The 24,811-nt window shown below is 40.7% G+C and overlaps 1 protein-coding gene across 3 annotated transcripts in view; it reads left to right on the top strand.

Moving 5' to 3' along the window:
• Nucleotides 1-15,595, top strand: part of ADAMTSL1 (ADAMTS like 1) — a 288,623-nt gene extending 273,028 nt beyond the window's left edge. For all 3 annotated transcript variants that reach the window (XM_058168823.1, XM_058168822.1, XM_058168821.1), the window contains 6 exons: nt 1,702-1,902; nt 3,258-3,438; nt 5,511-5,718; nt 10,479-10,588; nt 12,208-12,428; nt 15,401-15,595. In XM_058168823.1, the coding sequence (XP_058024806.1) occupies nt 1,702-1,902; nt 3,258-3,438; nt 5,511-5,718; nt 10,479-10,588; nt 12,208-12,428; nt 15,401-15,507 (1,028 nt within the window). In that variant the 3' untranslated portion in view covers nt 15,508-15,595. The remainder of the gene's footprint in view (nt 1-1,701; nt 1,903-3,257; nt 3,439-5,510; nt 5,719-10,478; nt 10,589-12,207; nt 12,429-15,400) is intronic.
• The last annotated feature ends 9,216 nt before the right edge of the window (nt 15,596-24,811 follow it).

Here is a 24,811-nt window from a genome sequence, read left to right as displayed (position 1 = left end):
ATCAGAGGGCAGGAGAAGGTGTTTTTAAAAAATTATTAAAATCTGATTTGCTGGCCATGTCTTTATTCAGGCATATGTAATCAGAATAAAGCAGGGTTTTTTTTTTATTCAGAGATATCAAAGCACCAGAAGACTCAAGAGAAGAAGCAGCCCTGGGGGACCTACTTAACCGGCCTCACACTTTTTAAATGTTTAGCTGCTATTGAGTCAAATTTGGAGAAAGTTTTTTTTGTGACGGAAACCATAATAGCAATTGAATCCTTATCATCAGAGGATAAACACCACTATTAATTGATGAAATAGTCTGTTGTTGAATTAAGCTGTATGTTTAATAAACCTCTTCTTTTAACCCTTGTGTATTTTAATGATAGAGAGCCCAGTTTGGTGTAGTAGCTAAAGGCATCAGGCTGGAAACCGAGAGGTTGTGAGTTCTTGTCCTGCCCCAAGCACAAAGCCAACTAGATAACTTTGAACCAGTTACTTCGTCATAGGAAGAACGGAACGGCAAACTACTTTCAAAAACGTTGCCAAGAAAACTGCATGGATTTGTCCATGTCCAGAACTCAAGACTAACTTGAAGGCAAAAATAAAAACACTTTAGTGATGCCCAGACAGTGACCCAGACTTTCAATACAAGTTGCTTTAAATATATAGCTCTGATTCATAGGTGGTATGTAATAAGAACAGTCGTGTTAGCCAGGAAAAATGTGCTTTTTATGACTAGAGAAATACAGTCAGCCATAAAAAGGAAATCCTGCTGTTCCATATTTATTGTTTTCTCCCTTAGTGACTTCCATATCAAGTTTGCTTAGTTCTCAAATCAGACCAGGGTCTTTTTTGAATCCAAGCATAAGCTTTGAATCATAGAGAGCCGGTGTTTTTCTTTTTATCATATCTCATTCCCATGGACTATGGAATGAGAGTGTGAGACAACTTTCTCCATTGATTCAGAGCTTGGACAACAAGAATATGTCTTCTTATTATGCGAGCTGTTGCATTATTTAATTATAACAGTTGAGTAATGATAGGAACACATTCCTTTTGCACTTTGTTGGGTAAATACACTTGTCCTTTAATTTCCTCCTTCACTTTTGGACTAAACAGTCAGCCCTGCCTGGAAGAAAGAAAAGGAGAAGGTGAATGGAAGTACCAGTTTTCCTCCTGATATATTGCTCATCTCTTTGGAGAAGCCAGATGACTATGTAGCCTCAGCTATGAAAAGTAGAATTAAGAAGTTGTGAAATTCAGTGAGAGTTGGCTTCATAAAACGTTGGTCATGACAAGTGCCCTGTGATGCTGTCTCCAATCCAGTGTTGGCTCTTTTCTTCCTCATAATTTTGTGAGCTATTTTGTGGATATTGTTGACAATAAATAAATTGTTGATTTTACAAGCAATCATTTCACTCCTTCTCCGGTCTCTTTCCATATTTATTTAGGTGGAATTCAATGTTCTTTGTGCAGGTATCCTGAAAGAATTTTTACCATCCGTTTCAAATTAAACTGCTTATCTTTTCTTTCCATAAAAGTACATAATCTCATAATCTCGGGCCTGAAACAGGCTGGAAATAGACAAATATGCTGATTCATTGCTTCATCACCAACCTTGATTCCCCAGATGTTTGTGTTATAAGAAGGAATAATACATGGTTATCCAGCGTGTTAAATTTTGACTTTTTTTTCTGCCTTTTTAAAATCTTCTAGGCTGCCCAGTGGATGGTCATCCAACTCCTAACATCACTTGGTTTTACGATGGTCATCCCTTCCATCTGCCCCATCTGGTGTTGGCATCTGGTCAGATTCTCCAGATCCTGAATGTCAGCAATGATTATCAGGGAGAAATCACCTGCAGGGCTCAGAATGAAGCAGGCTTGCTTATTCAAAAAACATCTCTGGTTATCCAAGGTAAAATATATTTCTAGAGCAGCCTTACCCAATCAGTAATTTTTCCATGTGTGAACTTCAGTTTCTCATAGTTTCTTCAAACTATGACAACTGATACCAAATGGATCTTTTGAATTAGCAAATGGAATACACAATTTGGGATTCTGGTTTTCTGAATTTTTATACATCTTTGCCATTGAATATTATCAGAGCTTCCTGTAAGGCTATACAGAAAGAATCTAAGAGAATGCTTAACAGAAACATTGGTGCTTGTTTCATGCTGTGGAAATGCAAATCTCATACAAAAGTAAACAGTTTCTGGATAGTAGTAGATGCTCTATTTTAGAATATTACATATTGTTTCACTATTAACTCCTGGTGATTTTTTTTTGGACATTTTCAGCATAGAAACGAATGAGAAAACCTGCATAGGTTTTATGTCAGAATGCTTACCCTGAGAAAAAAAAAATACAGCCATTTAACAGTAGTAGAATGTAATAGACTAGTAGCAGGGGCATTATAATAAGGTTGTTAAGGTCTTGCACTAAAAATGGGTAGACTGAGGTTCTAGCCACTTTCTACTACAAAAGCTTACTGGGTGACTGAACATTCACCTCTTTCTCAGTCCAACCTGTCTTGCAAAGTTATTGGGTGGTATTCTTTATCAACCTTTGGGAGCGTTTTTTAGTTTTCTCAACGATCCAGTGTACTGTATCCCCCCCAACAAAATTTTCTTTCTTTCTTTAACCTACATGTCACCCATCTCGGCTAGAGGTGACTCTAGGCGGCTTACAATTCCAAAAGCAATAAGCTAAACATTAAAAAGATTCATATTAAAATTGTCTTAAAATTGACAAGATGGGAAGGAAGGGAGCAAGATGCACATGGAGAGGAGACAGGCTCTTATTTTAGTCCATTAATCACCTCCAGAATGACCCGTCCCCATTGGGGCTCCAGGCCAATTGACAAAGCCACTCCTTTCCCGGTCATTTTGGAAGACTAAATGTTAATTATTTCTTGCTCTTTCTAAAGCAAGTTTGAATTCCTGGCACTTCCCTTTCCATGTAGGGTTCTAATCTGTGTTGGAGAATTCTAAAGATTATTTTGCATATATATGAAATCATATTGTGTGATGATTTGAACAATTTTTTAAATCTCCTTTTTTTGCTATTGATATGTGGATTTACCTCTTTCGGTCTATTAGCCACTTGTTGCTTTCCCTATTTGCCAGCGTAGTTTGGTTAAAGCTTTATTATGCACACATAGATGCATACCCAGCACATTATATGGCTTCTTGAGCTCCTGCACATTTTTATCATTCTTTCTATAGACTACTCTAGACTTTTTAACATAATTGAACTGTTGCAAAATTTCAGATTATTGGTGGTCAGTGGATAAGATGTCACCTTGTTCAGCCACTTGTGGCAATAAGGGTCTACAATACCATCAGCTGAAATGTTTACTCGATGGAACCCAGGTCAACGTGTCGCATTGTGTGGAAAAACCCAAGCCAAATCTGCAACCTGTGGCATGCAATAGGAGAGACTGCCCTTCAAGGTTTGGCCTTCCATTTGACATATACAATGTGTGTCAAAAACTTCGCAATGAAGCAATGATTACTAACCTTTATGGAATCATTACTTGCTTAGGCATTGTAACAAAAGCTATTTTATCAGTTAAACTGCCAGCAGCCAAGGATTAAGAATCCCTTTGCAGGACAGAGCAATATATCTCTGTCATCGTTTATGAAGGAATGTCTATCGACAAGTTAAACTTGGTGAGATACTATACATCTTGATGGACAAGTACGAAAAGTTGAGTCCATCAGAAAGAAATGTTTGAGCCCAATTTTCCGTGATGTATACCATGACTAGGATATAATTCTCATAATAAGGGTGGGGAAAGCTTTCTCCTTCTTGCATTTTCTTTATAAATGGAAATACAATGCTAACATGGCACAATCTGGACTAGTGTTTTTCTTAAATGGTATAGCGCCGTGATGGCGAACCTATGGCACATGTGCCCGAGGTGGCACGGAAAGCCATCTTTCCAGGTATGCGAGCTGTCACCCAAATCACCTGCATCACTCCGGTGCGCATATGCGTAATTCAGGAGACCCAGCTGGTCTTTGGAGCTCTCCTGCGCATGCACATGCGTTTGCGCTTGCATGTGAGAGTACTTGTGCGCAGTGTGTGCAGGCATAGATGGTTTTTGCACACATGAAAACTGTGAGCATGCGCAGATGGTGCTATTGCACAGGCAGCGCACGGGGGAAGCTGCGCGAAAGCTGCGTGCATGCTCAGATGGTATGGTTGTATGCACAGTGCATGGGGGCGCAAAAGCCATGCCCATGCACAGATGGTGCAGCTGTGTACACAACGCATGGGGAGGAGCTGCATGTTAGTGCAGAAAGCACACGTTTGCACAAAGCTCATACCTATTCAGTACTCGGTGAATAAAAGGTTCGCCACCACTGGTATAGTACATTTGCCAGTATCAAATCACTACCGTTATATTCCAACCACATTTTATTGTATGTCTTGACCAAATGAGAATTGGAATGCCTGAAAAATTATTTTCAGATAAAATAAAGAAGAAAGTGGTTGTTCCTTGATAATTTTTTTAACTGCTGTGTTTCCTCATTACACACACACATACAGGTTGTCCTCAACTTAAAACCATTCATACAGTGAGCTTTCAAAATTACAGCAGCATTGAAAAAAAGTGACTTATGACCATTTTTCACACGACTGTTGCAGCATCCTCATTGGTCACCTGATCAGAATTTGGCCACTTGGCAACCTGCCATGATGGTTACAGTGTTCCAGGGTCATGTGATCATCTTTTGCGGCCTTCAGATAAGCGAAGTCAATGGAGAAGTCAGATTCACTTAACTGTGTTACTAATTTAACAACTTAACAAGAGTTAACAACTGTGGCAACAAAGCTCATAAAATGGGGCAAAACTCACTTAGCAACTGTCTTGCTTAACAAGGGAAATTTTAGTCTCAGTTATGGTAATAAGTTGAGGACTATCTGCCCTGCAGTACATACTGTATATTCACAAGTAATATTCTGTTAAAGAGAACCAGTTTGGTATACTGGTAGTAATTAAAGTACAAGGCTAGAAACCAGGAGGCTGTGAGTACTAATTCTATCTTATGCTCAAAGACAGCTCGGTAGCCTTAAGCCAATCACTCTCTCTCAACCGTATGAAGCTAGCAATGGCCAGTCACTTCTAAAATCTTGCTAAGAAAACTGCAGGGATTTGCCCAGCAAGCCACCAAGAGTCCAAGCTGACTTGAAGGTATATATAAAACACATGTGCAGAATCACACACACAAATAGGCCTGCACGCACACGCTGTTTATCATTCAGTTATCCCAAATCATTTCTCATTTGTGTGAGCGGTGTGAGTTTGCATCCATTTCTGCCATTTGTTACCCTCTTTGTTATTCATTGCAGGGAAATATTATTTTTTTCCAAGTTTAGATGCGAACAATAAGAAATCAAATAGATAAAGGAGTGTTGTTGTCTCAGAAGATACAAAACTCGAAGTTTTGTAATACACTTACAGTTCTTTCCAAGTAATTTCGCTGAAAATTCTTCTCCCTTACGTCTCCCCATTAGATGGATGGTGACCTCATGGTCTCAGTGTACCCAGAGCTGTGGTGGGGGTATCCAGTCCCGGAGGGTGACTTGTCAAAAACTGACTGCTGCTGGCATTTCTGTACCTGTGTCCAGCGATATTTGTGCTCAACTGGCCAAGCGTCCAGTAGATACTCAGAGTTGCAACAGACAGCTATGTGTGGAGTGGACAACTTCAGCCTGGGGACAGGTAAGTTAAATTTGACCCACACTAATCATTGTGATTCTGAAAAGGCAAAAATATCGATGTAGTTAAAGGTTTAGTTGCATTGAATTGGAAAGAAATATTATTGGTCCCAAAGGTGCTTCTTTAGCTTCTTGGATGAGAAGCGAAACGTCTTCAAAGAAAGACCAGAAAGTCCGGTTGCCTCTTGAAAAACTACCTTTGAGAACCATGACCTGGATGACTGAGAATCTCCATGGAAAAATATTACTGGTCTTACAGAGAACATGAACAAGAATTGAAGCAATTATGAAGGAAGAGTGAATAGGTCAAAAGGAAAAACAAGGCTGAGGTAGTTATGAGTGGGTGAAATTGAGGCTTCCTTCAAAGCGAAAGAATACAGGTTGGATCATAGATGAAGAATAATTGCAAAGTATGTGCTGGCTTCAGGCAGAACTAAATGCGTCATTTTTCAATTAGCAGAATCTCTGCCCTAAAACCTACGTACCAGGGGTGAAATGCTCCCAGTTCGGACCGGATCACATGATCCGGTAGTGATGGCAGCAGGTGGTTCGGAGAACCAGTAGCAAAAATCCCTGCCCCTCCGCACATGCCCAGCTGAGCCGCATGATCATCAGAGGTTGTTTTTTTTTAACTTTTAAAACCATTTTTTCTTCGGCTGAAAAAATGCTTTTAAAAGTAAAAAAAAAAAGCCTGTGATGATCGCACAGCTCAGCTGGGATCATCAGAACCTTTTAAAAGCATTTTTCTACAACCTCTTCGGCTGAAGAGGTTAAAAAATGCTTTTAAAAGGCTCCTCTGGCAATCCCAGCTGAGTTGTCTGATCATCAGAGGCTTTTTAAAGCATTTTTTAATAGCCTCTTTGGCTGAAGAGGTTGTAGAAAAAATGCTTTTAAAAGTAAAAAAAAAAGTTGGCCACACCCACCCAATCACATTACTCCCATACACACCAAGCCACGCCCACAGAACCGGTAGTAACAAATTTTACATTTCACCCCTGCTACATATCCATACATATAAACATAAAAGATCTTCTGGAACAGGCATGCCACCTTTATTATTAAGGACATTTCCTGGGGATTTTTTTTTCTCATTTGGAAATTTTAGAGAAGGGTTTTTTGGGGTTTTTTTATAAAACATGCGGTCTTCCGGGTCCCTCGGGAAGACGACTCTTAGTTTATATCATGCCGTGATGTCACATCCAGGCTTATTATCAAAAGCTGCATGAATTCATTGACTTCAGTTGACCTTTTGGCTTTCTAATATAATATTTCTCCAGCCAGGAAAAAAAGGGGAGTATTTTAAGCACTGTGGAAACATATACAACTCCATTTTGAATCAGGTCCATAAATTGATTATTGCAATTACAATTAAGAACAGATTATGGCCTATATATAAATGGAATTTTGTTATTGTATCGCAGAATTCATCCCAAAGGATATCAGATTCCTATTGGCCAAGCTCAATTATTAACCTCTTCCAAAATGCAGAGGAAAGAAGCGTATTCTTTTGACCCTTTGAAAATAAGCCTTTCCATTATTCCTGTCTCCTACAATCTAGTTTTGATATGTCTCTTGTAATGACCGCAGAGAGGGGATTTCATTCAATTACTTATCAAAGAAAAAGAACCTTTGCTCATGTTTATAGTTGAACTTTCGACATCACGGTTTTGAAATCTAATAAAAAATTTTACTTGCACTCTGAAGTGAGAGAGTCAATTTTTTTATAATATGTTGGGAATATCACTGATTACATTAACTTTAATAAGTCTAACCATGGTTTTCCTCCATGAAAATCAAAGAGGATAACAGCATAACTGTTTTTTTTCCATTCTGTTCATCCAATTTATTGGCCACCTTCTTTCTTCATCATGTTTCAAAAAATTTGTAATTAGAGGATAGGGATATACCTACCAAGAGCATTGTGTGCTTGGGGCTCAAGCACAATCACAGGAAAAACTAGAATTGTGCCAAGTAGACACTCTCAACTGGCATGCAGTGCAAGACTTTCAGATGGGCTGGGCTTGGAATCAATAGTAGGAGTTAAGATTTCTGGTCTTCTGTGTTTGGGACTGCTGTACCTTTTGATTCTCTTGAGCTCTGAGTAGCTGCAGCTGGTTGAAAATGCCTCTCTGTAGAACTAGTTCAAAACACTTTGTGCCCAGAGGCAAAATGGCAAGAGGTTAATACCCATCCATGGATTCTATGAGCAGAAGACAACCAAACTGGTGGTGAATCTTACTGGATTATTGCAATGTGCTTTATACGGCCTGCTCTTGAAGACCTCTTGGAAGCCTAGCCTCTTTCACAAACAATCATCATGCTTAGGCATGCCTACATTAAAATGTGGCCTTTCTCTTAGACCTAGATAAAGGGATTGAGGTGCTAGAAGATGATAATTCTCAATTTCCTTCTATTATCTGTTTTATGACATGTTATTAAAATAGAATAGAGTAAAGTAGAAGAGAGGAGAAGAGAACAGAACAGAATAGAATAGAATTCTTTATTGGCCAAGTGTGATTGGACACACAAGGAATTTGTCTCTGGTGCATAAGCTCTCCGTGTCATACAAGCAACAAGCAATAAATCATGATCAAAGTCATCATAAAAATATATTCATCATATATCATGAGATACAGCACTTAGTGTTAATGATAGGACACTAAATAAGCAGTCAACATAAATCATACTAGGATATTAAATAAAACAATGTACATCGCAAGATATAAGCAACAAAGTTATAGTCATAAGAAGATGAGTTAGGTAATAGGAAAAAATGAGAAGAAGAATAGTAATATAGCCTTATTAGATAGTTTGACAGTGTTGTGGGAATTAGTTGTTTAGCAGAGTGATGGGGGGGATTGTCCCCTTGTTCTGGCGTGCAGTGCCCTATAGCGTCATCTTGAGAGTAGAAGTTGAAATAGTTTATGTCCAGGTTGTGAGGAGTCTGTAGATATTTTCACAGCCCTTTTTCTGGCTTGTGCAGTATACAGGTCTTTAATGGAAGGCAGGCTGGTTGCAATTGTTTTTTCTGCAGTTCTAATTATCCGTTGAAGTCTGTGTCTGTCTTGTTTGGTTGCAGAGCCAAACCAGACAGTTATAGAGGTACAGATGACAGACTCAATAATTCCTTTGTAGAACTGCATCAGTAGTTCCTGAAGCTTTCTGAGTAGCTTTTTGAGAGTAGTAACTCAATCAGTTTTCATTAGGGAAAATGACATGATGAGCTATGTTTGTACTTTGATACCAATGTTGTGATATCAATTTTACAATCCTATGATCCCTGGATAAGCCAGGATCATGAGATTTTAATTTTTTTCCAGATCTTCCAGCCTCACAGGTCACCACACCATGAGACTGCAAACAGTGGACCATTGATTCCATTCGGATATCATGATCTCCAAATGTATTTAAACTTTTTAAAAAAATCAGATTTTTAAAAAAGATAATGCTCCTTCTAACCTATCCTCCCAGCAGAATAAAGCTTGAAATGAGCCATGACTTTACCTGCAAATCTCACCATTCTATGCTACAGCCCAAATGCTGGTCACATTGCTTTGGCTAGTACCCAAATACAGAGGTGGGTTCTACTTACCTTTACTACCGGTTCGCAACGGGAGCGTGTGCACTTCTGCGCAAGGGCAGATTATCGATGACGATGTCCAGGTCGGTCGGCAGAGCCTCCTGTCAGTTTTACTACCGGTTCGCAAGAACCGGACTGAAGCAGGGGCAACCCATCACTACCCAAATACCATCATATTATCTGGCATGCCCAGTAATTAATCTTTTTAGAGACCTGGAGAGAACCCCAGGAATCAAATTCAACAACTTAAAGACAGGATGGATGGATGGAGTAATTGGAGAAGAACAAGATAATTGCAAATGAATCTCTGGTGGTTTCGGTTTTGGTTTTGGTTTGGTGAGGTTTTGAGGCAGATCTGTATTCAAAACAAAACTTAACATATCCTTTCCTGTTGAAAGTGGTATTCCTTAGATATCTCTGGATACATTTTTACTAAGCAAAGTTTATTGATCCATTCCTTGTAACTCTCCAGAAACATTCCTCAGGGACTTTTGGTGGGACTTTTAAAGATTAAGGAAAGCTCTAAGCCATCATAAAATGTTACAGTCTAAAGAGGGGAAGAGGGATAAAATCTAAATCACAAACGAAGGTTTATTTCCACTATCATGTAAAAAAAAAAGATTGTGTACATTTATTAGCCACATTGGTTAAATTCCTAGCACTTAGCATTAATCATATCTTCCTTTTCAATTATCCATAACATGCCTTCCCTAATTCTGTAATACTGGTTGCATATCAAGTGTGATAAATATTTGTTGTAAAATATTTACAGCAGCAGACAAAATACAGTGACCCTTTCCAGAATAAAATAATTTACACTGCAAGTCAAGAAGGGGAACGAGAAAATAAGAATCAGAGATAGAATAATATTTTGTTTATTCAGATATTGGTGACATTATTTTTTTTTTTTAAATACCAGATAATTATAAAAGGGGTTAACCAGCTGAATAAGTGAGCACTGCTAGCTTTTCTCAGGGAGATTCATATGGCAACTTTTCTGAAAGTTTCCTATTTGTGTCTATTCAAAACATTAGAATTGTAGCTTCTACAATTAGTCCACCAACTCTTGTGGTTTATCACAAATTCGAAAGTCCTCTCTCTTACCACTGCAGACAGCCAGTGAAGAGTTTCACATTTGTTTAACCAGTGTCTTGTTTTTGTTTTTTTTATTTGTTTGCTAACAGTGCAATGGGCCTTGTGTTGGCGCTCGTCTGGCACTCCAGCACAGGCAGGTTTTTTGCCAGACCAGGGATGGGGTCTCTGTGCCTTCGGACCAGTGCAGTTCCCTCCCAAGGTAGGTCCCACTGACACTCTGTGTTCTGGTCCTCACACAATAATTGATAATAATTGCTAATCACAATGAATGCTTTTGTCTCACTGGTTATATAAAAAGTCTCCAGTGCCCTCCTTGATCAAATGCTTAGGAGGAAGTCATGCTTCTTCTTTGCAATAGGGTTTGTTTTAATTTTCTGCATCATAACCATCGGCCTTTTCTGCAAAATACATGCTTTTCTACCCTCTTCCTAATGTTTGAATCTGTTTGCATTTATCTGTGTACAGAGAGCAGACATTTGGCTGAAGCTCCAGAGGAAAGCCATTTTAATTCTGAGGCTTTGCCTCATGCCTAGCAATTTCAGAACATGTTATAAAACTTCATAGGACTGTCTCTATCCTCTTCTGTAAGCCATTTTTGTTTGTAATTATTTTCAAAATCCAAACACCTCTGGAATTGATCCCAGCTCCTATGCGGATAACCTTGAATCCATTTCCCTAAAGCAGGGGTGCCAAGCTCAAGGTCCACGAGCCAGATCCGACCCACAGGGTGCTTACATCTGGCCCACAGGGCCGCCCTGGAAACAGCAAAGAATTGACCCACAGTGCCTCTGTCAGTGAAAAGGGAGCTGGGGAGGGGGGTTGGGTGCAGCCTCCTAGCTCCGTTTTCAGCCGCAACAGCCTCCTGCAATCCTCTGCCAGCGAAAAGGGAAAACCGGCAGAGGGCTGCAGGAGGTCATCGCGACCCAAGTGACATTGAGCTGGTCAAGCCCACCCTGGCCACGCCCACCTAGCCCCCCAAGGTAAAACACAGCCCTGATGTGGTCCTCAATGAAATGCACCAGTACCGTATATGTGGTACCTTGCTCAATAGTAGTACCTGTGAGAGGGATCTTGGAGTCCTAGTGGATAACCATTTAGATATGAGCCAGCAGTGTGCAGCAGCTGTTAAAAAAGCCAACACAGTTCTGGGCTGCATAAACAGAGGGATAGAATCAAGATCACGTGAAGTGTTAGTACCACTTTATAATGCCTTGGTAAGGCCACATTTGGAATATGGCATCCAGTTTTGGTTGCCACGATGTAAAAAAGATGTTGAGACTCTAGAAAGAGTGCAGAGAAGAGCAACAAAGATGATTAGGGGACTGGAGGCTAAAACATATGAAGAACGGTTGCAGGAACTGGGTATGTCTAGTTTAACAAAAAGAAGGACTAGGGGAGACATGATAGCTGTGTTCCAATATCTCAGGGGCTGCCACAAAGAAGAGGGAGTCGGGCTGTTCTCCAAAGCACCTGAGGGTAGAACAAGAAGCAATGGGTGGAAACTGATCAAAGAAAGAAGCAACTTAGAACTAAGGAGAAATTTCCTGACAGTTAGAACAATTAATAAGTGGAACGACTTGCCTGCAGAAGTTGTGAATGCTCCAACACTGGAAATTTTTAAGAAAATGTTGGATAACCATCTGACTGAGATGGTGTAAGGTTTCCTGCCTGGGCAGGGGGTTGGACTAGAAGGCCTCCAAGGTCCCTTCCAACTCTGATATGTTATGTTATGAAATCAAGTGACACCTCTGCCCTAAAGGGTATATGCAAATATTGATGTTTTTTTTCCCCCATTTTATGTATTTTTGCCCCTCAAAGGCCTTTAAGCACTCAGAACTGCTGGACAGATGCCTGTGGCGTACACTGGAGAGTCAGTCTGTGGACCTTGTGCACTGCTACCTGTGGGAATTATGGCTTCCAATCTAGAAGAGTTGAATGTGTACGTGTTCATACAAACCAGCCTGTGCAAGATCACTTATGCGCCTGGAGACCAAGACCAGCTAACTGGCAGAGGTGTAACATCACTCCATGCGAAAATAGTACGTTTTTACTATTTCACACCCTAGTCAATAGACAATGCAGCAGCCTGAATATGCATATTCTTAGGAGCTATTCACACGTTCCTCCCTACAAGTATAGGCGGTCCTCACACAACAAGCAAAATTGGCACCAGAGACTCCATCACTTAATTACTTAGCACTAAACTTTTGGCAACACAGTCACATGATTGCCATCTGCAAACTTCAGAGCCAGCTTCCGAGAAGCCAAGTCAATGGGGAAGCCAGCAGGATGTTGCAGGTTGTGGTCATGTGACATTGTGCTTAATGACCATGGGTGAGCCACTTAAATAAGTAATTCGATTAACTAATTCCATTCTGACTATTAAGTAAAATGTCACATGACTGTGCCCAATTTAATATCAGTTCCATCCATGGTCATCAAGCACAATGTCACGTGACCATAACTTGCAATGTTATCCCACAGTGAGATGGCCGCAGTGAATTGGCCATGGAGAGGTGGCCACAGAGAGCTGGCTGTGGCAAGTTGTCCCATTCCATACATCTGCCCCTTCCATTTATCCCACCACCATCCTGTTAGAAAGAAAGAGGGAAGTGAAAGTTTTGGTCCTTGTTTGTTTCTGTGTACAAAAGTGATTCAAATCAAATCAAATCAAATCAAACTTATATTATCAATACACAACATGTATACGATGAAATTGAATGAGCCCTCCTTGGTGCAGCCCCCCCCCCCCGGTCACAGAATATAACTCAATAACTCAAAAAACTCAAATAAGGAAAGAAAATCCCTAAACCAAGATAAGTAGTAACTAACACACATTCCCATATACATATACGTATATAACATTATACTACATTACACTGGTATCAGGGATGAAATCTCCCGAACACCGGATCACCTGATCCGGTAGTGATGGTGGCAGGTGGTTCAGAGAATCGGTAGCAAAAATCCCTGCCCCTCCCTCCATGCCTGTTGTGTCTCGTCCAATCTCACCTCAGCCGGGGTCTTCTTATCTGCTTCCGAACACGGAGGAATGTTCTAGTATGCCTCCCGGCCCCAGCCCTGACTCCATGCCCAGACAGGCTGAAGAGGAAGAAATACCTCCAGCCCCCAGCTCTGGCTCCATGCCCAGGCAACCGGAGCAACTAGACCCCTCCCCCTCCTCACAGCATGTGAGCCTGAGGGAGGTCAATTACCAACAGCTGCCAACTGGAGTGACCCTCGCGTCAGAAGACTTGATAGGCGGAGGCAACAGAAGGAAGGGAGGGGCAGGCCTGGATAAGTGCTGAGTCATGGAGCCACACCCCATGGCCTATATAAAGGATCTGCTTTCTGGCATTCTCTGAGTCAGGCAAAGTCTAAACATATCTTGCTGAAGTCACTTTCTGGTCTCCTGCCTGCCCTGAGGACTTTGCTAGGACTTTGGCAGAGCTGCAGAGGCACACCTGATTCAGATTTCCCTGACCCGGCCGTCAGCGGAGGAGTGGGACACGACAATGCCCAGCTGAGCCGCATGATCATCAGAGGTTTTTTTTTAACTTTTAAAAGCATTTTTTCTTCGGCTGAAAAAATGCTTTTAAAAGTAAAAAAAAGCCCCTGATGATCGCGCAGCTCAGCTGGGATCATCAGAGCTTTTTAAAGGTATTTTTTCTACCACCTCTTCAGCTGAAGAGATGGTAAAAAAATGCTTTTAAAAGGCTGTAGCAGTCCCAGCTGAGTTGCCTGATCATCAGAGGCTTTTAAAAGCATTTTTTTTCTGCTGAAGAGGTTGTAGAAAAAATGCTTTTAAAAGGCTTCTCTGATGATCCCAGCTGAGTTGCCTGATCGTCAGAGGCTTTTCTTTTCTTTTAAAGGTAAAAAAAATGATTTTAAAAGAAAAGAAAAACCTCTGACGATCAGGCAACTCAGCTGGGATCATCAGAGAAGCCTTTTAAAAGCATTTTTTTACAACCTCTTCAGCCGAAGAGGTTGTAAAAAAAAATGCTTTTAAAAGTAAAAAAAAAAAGTTGGCCACGCTTACCCAGTCACATTACACACACACCCCACCAAGCCATGCCCACAGAACCGGTAGTAGCAAATTTTACATTTCACCACTGACCGGTATGAACATGTTGCACGTTGCACTAGCTCTGCAAGTCTATCATATTAAACCTAATTATGATGTTACGTTGCATTCAGAGAGAAAAGCTATTTTTCAGCCTATTCGTTCATCTGGCTATGCTTCTAGATCTTCTGCCCGATGGTAGGAGAGTAAAGAAGTGCTGACCAGGTTGTGAATCGTCCCTGAGGACTCTCCTCACTCTGCTAAGGCAGTGTGTCCTGACGATTTCGTCCAGCGAAGTCAGGGGGCAGCCCATGATTTTTTTGTGCTGTGCTCATCACCCTCTGTAATGTCTTTCTGTCCACGGCTGTCAGGCCAGCATACCGTACCGTCACACAATATGTGAGGTCGCTTTCTATCGTAGGCTGGTAAAAGGAAGTCATCAGTCGTTGTTCCACCTGATTTTTCCACAAGAACCTAAGGAAGTGGAGTCTCTGTTGAGCCTTCCTGACCACCTGGGGCCTGTTATTTTTCCAGGCAAGAGAAAATGCTTGGTATAAAACAGATAGGGTTCAAATAATTTTACTTTTTTTTGGATTACAAATTCAATTCATACCTACTAATTTTGTCAGCTAATTAGCCTTGGCTCTTCAAACATTTATTCGGAAGGGGAGATTGCTAGGACTGGTTTCAGCTGGAACTGACAATCCCAGGTCGTCAGGGTGGGACACCTTGGCTTTTTATTGGACTTTTTGTACATGTTTACATTTCTTTTCCTGTTGGCTTTTTCTTCTGGAGGTGGGAATGTCATAAGTTCAGGATCATCTTTCATCTGAGTAACTACAGATGTTCCAAAGTTAGCCAGCCAGCAAGAGTCAAGATGAGATTTGTCATTTCCACCCCCCACCACTTTTTTTTTTTTTTTTACTATTCTCATCCCCTTTTTCCTAGTTGAGTGCAGAGATACCACCAGGTATTGTGAGAAGGTGAAGCAGTTAAAGCTCTGCCAACTGGCACAGTTCAAGTCACGCTGCTGTGGGACGTGTGGAAAAGCATGAAGGCAGCAGCGAAAGAAAGAAAGAAAGAAAGAAAGAAAGAAAGAAAGAAAGAAAGAAAGAAAGAAAGAAAGAAAGAAAGAAAGAAAGAGAAAGTGAATTTAGCAACCGATGGCCTTGCTCTACTCTGCTCCTGAGGAGAGCTGCTTGAGAGAAGGAAAATTGGAAAAGCGGTTGCCTCGTCTGCCACTTATTTATTTATTTTTCCTTTCTCTCCTCCTCCTCTCTCTCTTTTTTTTCTTGTTAAGAAATCTCTTTTAACAGAGTCATTTGTTCTTCCTAAAAAAAAAAGGACCTTGACAAGGTTTCTCTCCTAATGATGGGAAACACATGCAGCGAGTCACAGTTCATGATGAGGGTGGAGGCCAAGAGAGGGAGAGAGAGAGGGAGAGAGGGAGAGAGAGAAAGAAGACATCACTGGGGGCTCTTGACGGACTGAAGAAATGACGTGGAAGCAACTGGAGACCAGACGCCCAACTGGATTACTACTACGTGAATCGAAATGGGGCTTGACAGTTATAGAAAGCAGAGATTAAAATGGACAATTGCCACCTTGCAAAAGTTGGGACTTACTCTGGCATGCTTACAGTATATCCTCTTCCCAAATAGGGATTTACTATGGTGAGCTCAGTTATCGCCACCCGGGAAGCTGGTAGCGCGAAGCGTTATACTCATGACTTCTTGGCATTTTGCCACAGAGGCTTCCCAGCAAGAAGAACAGCTGGCCTTTGGGGGCTAGAAATTGGCCATGGTGATGGGGATTACCCATGCCAACACATCCAGAGGCCATGAAGTTGGGGGGTGAATTCTAATTAGAAATAAGGGGACGTAAGTAAAGTCCTCGCTGTCTAACTCAGTACTTCCCAAGAGGTTGTTTGTACATTTGAGGAAGTGATGGCTTGTCTACATCCATAATGAGTTTATCATAGCCATATGTCTTTTTTATGCTAATTTGAGGTTTTCTGCTTTTGTGATCCTCAGGTGGTACAGTTTGACTCTCAGAATGCTACAGTAGATTAAATTGCATTTTCTATTAATGTGGCTGAAATGCAGGGGGAGCAATGCCATTCAGATTAGGAAGAAAGGGTGCACCAAAGATTAACTCTCACAGTTCATTTTGCTTCCTCGCGGTCCAGATACCAATCTCTTCTTCGCTTACTGAAAGCTTGAAGTTCTTTTTTAATTTATTTTATTATTTTTTTAAAAAAGCCCAACTAGCTAAATATATTGTATGCAGGTTCATCCTGATTATTCTTGATAAATATTGAATCTGATGAAAGTGGAGGGAAATACTCAAGCGGTTGCATGCTTCTATTGGCTTTTGTTAACAGAAATGAAGTTGGAAACTAATAAAAAAAACCTAAAAGAATAAGAAGAAATTGGGATGGAAGATTATATAGTCCATATGGTTCAGAGTATAAAAAAATCCACAAATATTTTGCAATAATAAAAGAGAAAGTATGAGGCAAACCCTAAGAGGAATAAATGAACTCATTTGACCAAAAATGTTTTTTGAAAGAGCTTGGCAACACCTGTACAGCTTCACCCCTTCTCCACTACGGAAATACAACATAATCCATACATATACTGTGTACTGTATAGATTTTCTGCATTGAAATTCAAAGTTCCATGAGATTAGATCAGGTTTAAAATGGATTGCTGGTGAAGAGTAATCCTATTTATCCTCGCTACTGTGACGCCCGCTATGTGGAACAAATGCAGAGGTAAATTGTCAACATCCTCTCAGAAATGATGAAATATATAAAACCGAACTGTTTTCTCACTTGATGCGGGAGACTCGGAGAAAGACAATCAATATAGGTGCTTCCCATTTCATGATCCTTTTTGTTTTTGTTCTAAAAAGGGGGGGATTCTTTTTTATTAAGCAGGATGAAATTCACAAACTACGCGGAACTGCTTGGAGCTAAAACACGGCAGCTCTGAAATACACTTCTTTGGAAGAATAGAAGCTCTGATTGACAGGCTGTTGCAGCAATCTTATAATGCCCCTTCATTTAGCCTCTTTCACTTAGGAATAACTCCATGGAGTTATTGCTTTCTGGATTTTGTCAAATGGAGCCGAGTGCCTTTAAGAAATGGCTCAGAGCTCACACAGGCACCAGATCTCTGCTGTTCATTAAAGCAGTTCATCTTTTTTTTTTCCCAGATACCCCATGAGCCTTAACACACACACACACCCAAAAAAAACCCCTACTGTGGTTAACTTTAGAATTGCAAGTCAATTCCTTAATGTGACGGAATTCGCAAAATGAATGCTGTTTTAATGAAGAGTAAGAGATCATTTTGGAACAAACATGACCCTGTGATGAAACATGGGTTGCCCCATGACACAACTCAAACAGGTCACATACTATATTTCCTGCCTTCTCTTAAAGGAGAAGGAAAGGCAGTCTGTATGGCAGCCATCAGGTCAACAGTGTCCTTCACACTTTTAAGAGCCCAGGCCAAAAGCGGAGCAACTGAATGAGCTGCTTCCCACCGACCCTGACACAGTAATGATAGAAGAAGCATGTGGTTGGTTTGTCTTGCTTTGGGGGCTGACTCTGACACAACATTTGGCAGGTGTGATGGTTTTTACCCAGCACTGGTTTCTCCAAGGTATAGTGACTGTACGTCTCCAAAGCTGGGCTTTAGCAAGACAAAGGATTGAGCCTCTGTAAATCAATTGGTATTTTGTATTTGCGGAGAAGGAAGGGCCTTCAAACAGGATCATGATTTGTGGTACACATTTTTGTGCCCCTAATTAGAGGTGTGGTGGCCTAGAGGTAGAGCTCTCACCTCACAATCAGGAGCTTGTGAGTTTGATCCTAGGTAGAAGCAGATATTTCTCTCTGGGCATGACGTGAATTTATCTGCTGAATAAAATTCCGCTTTGGTGACAGGAAGGGCATCCGGCCAGTAAACACTCTGCTCCTTTCAGATGCCCTGACTCCACCCTGTGAAGGATTACGGGATCATTAAAAGAAAAAGATAATGAGTTTTGTACCCCAAACATCTTCAGAGAGGGTAGGTGGACTCTTCAGTTCTGAGGGTTCGGTTGAGCACAAGCACCATAAAAGGCCAGACCTGCAGCTTGGGTGTGTTTGCAGAGGATTCTTGGCTTGTATTTAACCTTAAAATGTGTGCTGAAGGTAGCATTGATAGGTTACAGCTTTTTATTACCTGTATATTTTAAAACAAGTCTGGAAGTTCTCTGATGAGGTCAATGTCAGGTCCGCCAGATTTAAATTGCCTTCTGTTTTGGGCTTTCCAAAATGTATCTGGCAGAGAATTTGCTCTCTTTTCAGATGGGTTTCTGAGTTACTGTGTTGCTATGAATCAATGCAACATTTATTTTTAAAGAGAGAATGTCTTTCTATGTTATGTAAATGTATCATGTGTGTGTATTTATTAGAATTTCTTGTATAAAAAGTGCAATATGAATAATTGTACATTATTTTGTCAAGATGAAACTATTGGGGAGGATGGGGGGCGCAGGAGGGGAGAAGAGATTTGTTCTGTAATACATCTGCAATGTTTTTGTAATACCGGTGACAATGTATTGTCTGTCCTTATTTTCGTATATAATTTTGACCACATTCATTTCATACAGAGAAAACCACCCGGGGGAAGGGGGGGCAGCATGCAGAGAAAGGTTATATTCTGCAAACAGAAGGACCCTTTTCCTTAACAGTAATGGGGTGGCTGGTTTTTTTTTCTCAATAGAAAAATAAATAGATTTTCATTAGAAAGGCGTCAGTAGCTAAACTCTTTTGGATGGTAGCCTTTTGGAAATTCTCTGTGATATAAATCCCGGGGAGAGCATTCAAATGGGTGCAGTGTTTTGGGGGTACCCTCATATCAGTGGTTTAATGCTATTGGTTCGCACCGTTTCAAGCAAACCGGTAGTGATATAAACTACATAAAAAAAAAAAGCTACAGGTTCCTCCGAACTGGTATTTCCCACTATCAGCTGTACCGCGTGATATAAAATCACTAGAAAGCAGGAAATCCTGCTTTCTAGTGAATCTAAATCACGCGATACAGCTGTTACCTCCCTCACTGTTCTACTTACCTTCCCAAGCTTCCTTTTTCCATGCAAAGCATGCATTTGGCAAGTACAGCGAATGTGTGCAAATGCAGCGTGCATTTGGTGTGCAGTGCTTATGCGCACGCAGCGTGTGTTTGGCACGCACTGCACATGCACATTCACGCAGCACATGTTTGGCGCGCACTGTGCATGAGCACGCACAGCTCGCACATGCACAGCCAGTGAACCGGTGGCAAACTGGTTCAGATTTCACCACTGCCTAATACAGATGTAAATGAGGGCCCCGAAGAAGATGGCTTCCCTGTTTGTGTCAGAGCACAAACTCAAGGTATGCATCTTTGTGTTGTCAGTGCCACTTAATGCTCTTGCAACCCAGAGGACCGAATTGAAAGAAGGTGGATAATCCAGTTCTGACTTCAATCAAGCTGTATCTAACTCTGGGTTGCCGCCCCCCGCCCCCCCAGGAGCTGGCTAGCTGCTCTGTCCCATTTGCAAACCCCAGCCAGGATCCTCTGAGTCGAATCCCTCCAACAACAGGCATGTCTGTAACTCTGCTAAGGCTTGCGGCCTTTGAATGTAATTACAAATGTTTCATGAATTGTGACTTGGCAGCATCCATGTAAATCTCTTGTTAAGGTTGACAAATACTACAGGAGGCAGCTCCCCTCCCCCTATTTTTTTTAAAAAACTTGTTTATGTAATTTTTTTTTTGTACAAATAATGCATCTTATTTATTTACTTTCTTGTCAGACTGGTTCTTTATCATTTCCTCTGGAGTCTTGGGAATTACAAATATTCAGAATTCCTTTTCCGTCTGAAGAAAAACACTAAATCTCTGAGGACATGGAGAAAACATTCCAGGATCCATAACCATTTTGATCCTAACAGTAAAACAGTAAAAGCAGTAAAAAAAAAAACCAGAAACAGTAAAAAAATCTTAACACTGGAATTATCTCCCATCTCTCCCCCAATTTTTGCCAATATGCTTTTCTGAGTTTGGGAATCTCCAATTTTGGAAAGCCATTAAAGGGGTTCCAGGAAGATCTTTGTTTCAAAAGAGCCTTAAGCCTTTCCATCTCCCCATTGTTATTGTTGTTGGTGGCCTTATCAAGCTGAAGAAACTCCACTGCCAACCAATTGCTGAAAACCAAAACAACAGAGATTTGAAGAGCAAATAATCTATGGTTACTGTTAGTAGAATAAAGTACTTTTAAGTTTTTTTAAAAAGATAAAAGTTTAACAGACTTACAGTTTCCACTCATGCTTCCAAAACAAGGAGGTAGTTCAGGGGTGAAATGCTCCCGGTTCAGACCGGATTGCCTAATCCGGTAGCGATGGCGGCGGGTGGTTCAGAGAACCGGTAGCAAAAATCCCTGCCCCCTCTTCCCCCCCACATGCCCAGCTGAGCCACGCAATTATCAGAGGTTTTTTTTTCTTTTAAAAGCATTTTTTCTTCAGCTGAAAAAATGCTTTTAAAAGTTTAAAAAAAAGCCTCTAATGATCGCGCAGCTCAGCTGGGATTGTCAGAACCCTTTCAAAGCATTTTTCCTACAAGCTCTTCCACTGAAGAGGCTGTAAAAAATGCTTTGAAAGGGTTCTGGCAATCAGGCAACTCATCTGGGATCGTGAGAACCGTTTCAAAGCATTTTTTCTACAAGCTCTTCGGCCAAAGAAGTTGTAGAAAAAATGCTTTTAAAAGTAAAAAAAAAAGTTGGCCACGCCCACCCAGTCACATTACCCCTCCTCCCCTAAAAAGCTCACAGAACCAGTAGTAAAAAAAATTACATTTCACACCTGAGGTGGCTGTTTTAAATGCTACATGGTATAAGCAAGAAAGGATTCAGCCTCACAAATTACAATGTCTACACATTAGATTCCAAGAACCCACAATTTCTATAACTGGTGCTATTTCTTCAGAGAGCTGCGGTGGCACAGAAGTTAGAGTGCAGTACTGCAGGCTACTTCTGCTGATCACCAGCTACCAGCAGTTTGGCAGATCGAATCTTACCATGCTCAAGGTTGACTCAGCCTCCCATCCTTCCAAGGTGGGTAAAATGAGGAGCCAGATTGTTGGGGGCAATATGTAAACCGCTTAGAGAGGGCTGTAAAGCACTGTGAAGCAGTATATAAGTCTAAGTGCTGTTGCTAAGTGCTATTCTCATTTGATTGTAACAAAACACTTCAGGATGCAGGAAAGTGTAGCTGAGTTTCAATGAACAAATCAGCGTGATACAAAATTGGAGCATACAAAACTCTTCTAATCTGAAATAATAGGGTACCTGCGTCCTTATTGTATATAATCTGTCAATATTTGCTTTTAAAGGCCAGGCATATCCTATAAATCAGCAAAATTGTATTTGATACTTCCTGATCTGTAGAAATATCAAAGACTTTGATTGTCAAGGACATTTAGGGATTAATATAGCTAGCTATTTGTAGACCACAGGCAAAATCTAAGCATGTAAGTCTAAGGCCTTGGAATCTCTGAATATCAGAATGAATTCAGTTAACTCAAATACTTTGTTAGGCTTTAGGAGTTGTGCGCTGACCCATCTGCTTGGGATTAGAAAACACCAAATGTGTTTTTGTTCTCACTGTAGCAGAAAGTTGGCTCACTGGACACGTCCAATCCTTAATTCCCAGGTAATGGCTGGTCATTAGGAGCTTCCTCCTAGCTCTTACTCTGGTTGAACTGGATTTAAAAGAGGTGGGAAAACTGCCATATAAAGTACTTTCCGAGTTTATGGCAGACTATTCTTAAAGAATTACTGCTGTGAAAATGAATGGTATGATTTTGTCCTGCAAGGTTCATACCTGGTTGTATTTTAATTTTAAAAGAAAAACACGCAGCATATATAAGCTAGAACATTTCCTGAAACTGGCTAAATACTTCCCACACTCTAAAGAGCCAATAAAAGTAAAGACTCCCTTGGTGTAGTTTTCTTGGCCGGAATTAGGAAGTGGTTTGCCTCTGATGTCCTACAGAATGTTTTTCCAATTTTCAAATCTAGTCTACAGACCTGAGAATGATGGTCTCCCATCCAAATATTAGCCAGATCTAGCCCTGCTTAGCTTTTATAAGGCAAAGGGAGAGCAACTATAATAATAATAATAATAATAATAATAATAATAATAATAATAATAATAATAATAATAATAATAATAATAAGAGATGGTTGCCTAATTTGGCTGGTCATGAAATTCCTTATGCAATCATTTTGCCAAATGCTTTTCATCTCAAGAATAATTTCATAAAACAGTTACTTACAACAGGCATTCAGGAAATGGGATAAGAAACTCTCCACATTATAAATATGGATCTGCTATGGCTTTTATATAAAAGGTGCAATTAGAACAGATTTGCCTGCTTCAGAATCCTGATCAGTGGGGTTACAAAATGAATCTTGCAAGTGGTGCGTACCTCCGTAACATAACTGAGCAGAGATCTGATCTACAAGTTTCCTACAAGCAGCTCAACAATCTGTTGACCTGAGCATACTGGTGAAATGTAATAAAGTAATGATGAATCATTATTCTCCTATTTTTTGTCCTATAGAAAGCAAACTGTGCTTTCTATAGGCCCTGGTTCAAAATTCAGTTTAAAAATAGCTATAGAATTCATGTTCTAACTCAATTGATGAAGGAATGCAATACATGGCATACCTAGACCTTTGACCAGCCTTCAACATGTTCTTCTTACTAAAATGGTAAAATAATGAGTTATATGATGCGTCTGTTGGATGGAGTCACAATTCACTCCATGACTGCACCCAAAGACTACTCGTTAATGGCTTTATCCAAATGAAAGGAATGGTATTTAATAACTGAAATGCTAAATTCCGCATTTACCAAGAAAAAAAAATGCACAAATAGAGGATGAAAAATTTCAGGCTTGGTAAGAATTCATGAAAAGAGATACTAGGAGTTGACTACGGATGAATCATTAGCCAGCAGTGGGATGCAGTTCAGTGGTGGGATTCAGCCAGTTCTCACCTATTCGGGAGAACCAGTTGTTAACTTTCTAAGCAGTTCAGAGAACCGATTGTTGGCAGAAATCTTATTTTGTTTTTTTCTACTTTACAGGGCTAATCCTGTAAGGAAGGCAGAAAGAAAACATTCTGGTGTTTCTAGCCTAATCTTTATTGCCCTGCTTACAGAAACTGCCTCTCTGGTTAACCCTTATTACATTGTAACAGCTAAGGTGAAGCGCCCATCGACATGAGTGATGCTGATTTGGCCATGCTCACACGGTCACATGACCACTGAGCCACGCCTACCCAGCTGGTCATTAGAGCAGAGAACTGGTTGTTAAATTATTTGAATCCCACCACTGATGCAGTTGCTAAAAAAGTAAATGGGAACTTGGGCCACATTAGCAGGCATATTGAATCCAAACCACAAGAGGTAATGGTTCCCTTGTACCCTGCCCTTGTCTGATCCCATTCAGAATTATGTGTCCAGTTCTAGGCACATCAAAAAACCTGCATCAAGTTCAGTGTCGCATCTTCGGCTCAGAGAAAGAGACAGACTGTTAAGATGTTCAGGGATCTGGAAACCGAGGCATGTTGTAGAATCTTGCTAAGTATGGGCTACAGAAGAGATTGCCGAGGGATGAGATAATAGCAAATTTCAAATGTCTGAAGGATTGTCATGTCAATTTTAAATTTATTCTCTGTTGCCTCAGAGGGCAGGACCAGAGCAATGGGTTGAAATTATAAGGAAGGGGATTCAGGCTAGATCTCAGGAGGAGCCCCCTGGAAGTATGACCTGTAGGATCAGCAAATTGAATTGGCTCCCACACGAACTGGGGGCAGATTTCTTTCATTGGAAGTCTTCAAGTAGTGTCTGGATGGTCATTTGTGATGGATCTAATGCAGGGGTGAAATTCACTTACCTTCGCTACCGGTTTACAAATGTGAGAGCGCGCACGACCGTAGCAAGCACGTGCCTCCACACATACACAGAGTCTTCTGCACATGCACAGAGAGTCAAAAATGGGATGTGATGATGTCCGGGCAGCTGGGTGGAGCCTCCCGCCACCGGTGCTACAGGTTCACCTGATCCAGATAGAACCGGCTGAATTTCACCACTAATCTAATGGATCCCACATTGAATAGGGAGTAGGACTAATTGATCTCCCAGGTTCTTTCCAACTTGGGATTCAAGGTAAGAATGTGTCTGTTCATAGTAGATGGCCAAGAAAATAAACTTAAATATATTGTGCACATTTTTTTAATTCCAAAGGGAAAAGGCCTG

Source organism: Ahaetulla prasina, chromosome 2 (genome assembly GCF_028640845.1).
Source record: "Ahaetulla prasina isolate Xishuangbanna chromosome 2, ASM2864084v1, whole genome shotgun sequence".
Taxonomy (NCBI): Eukaryota; Metazoa; Chordata; class Lepidosauria; order Squamata; family Colubridae; genus Ahaetulla; species Ahaetulla prasina.
This window is presented reverse-complemented; position numbering and strand designations above follow the sequence as displayed.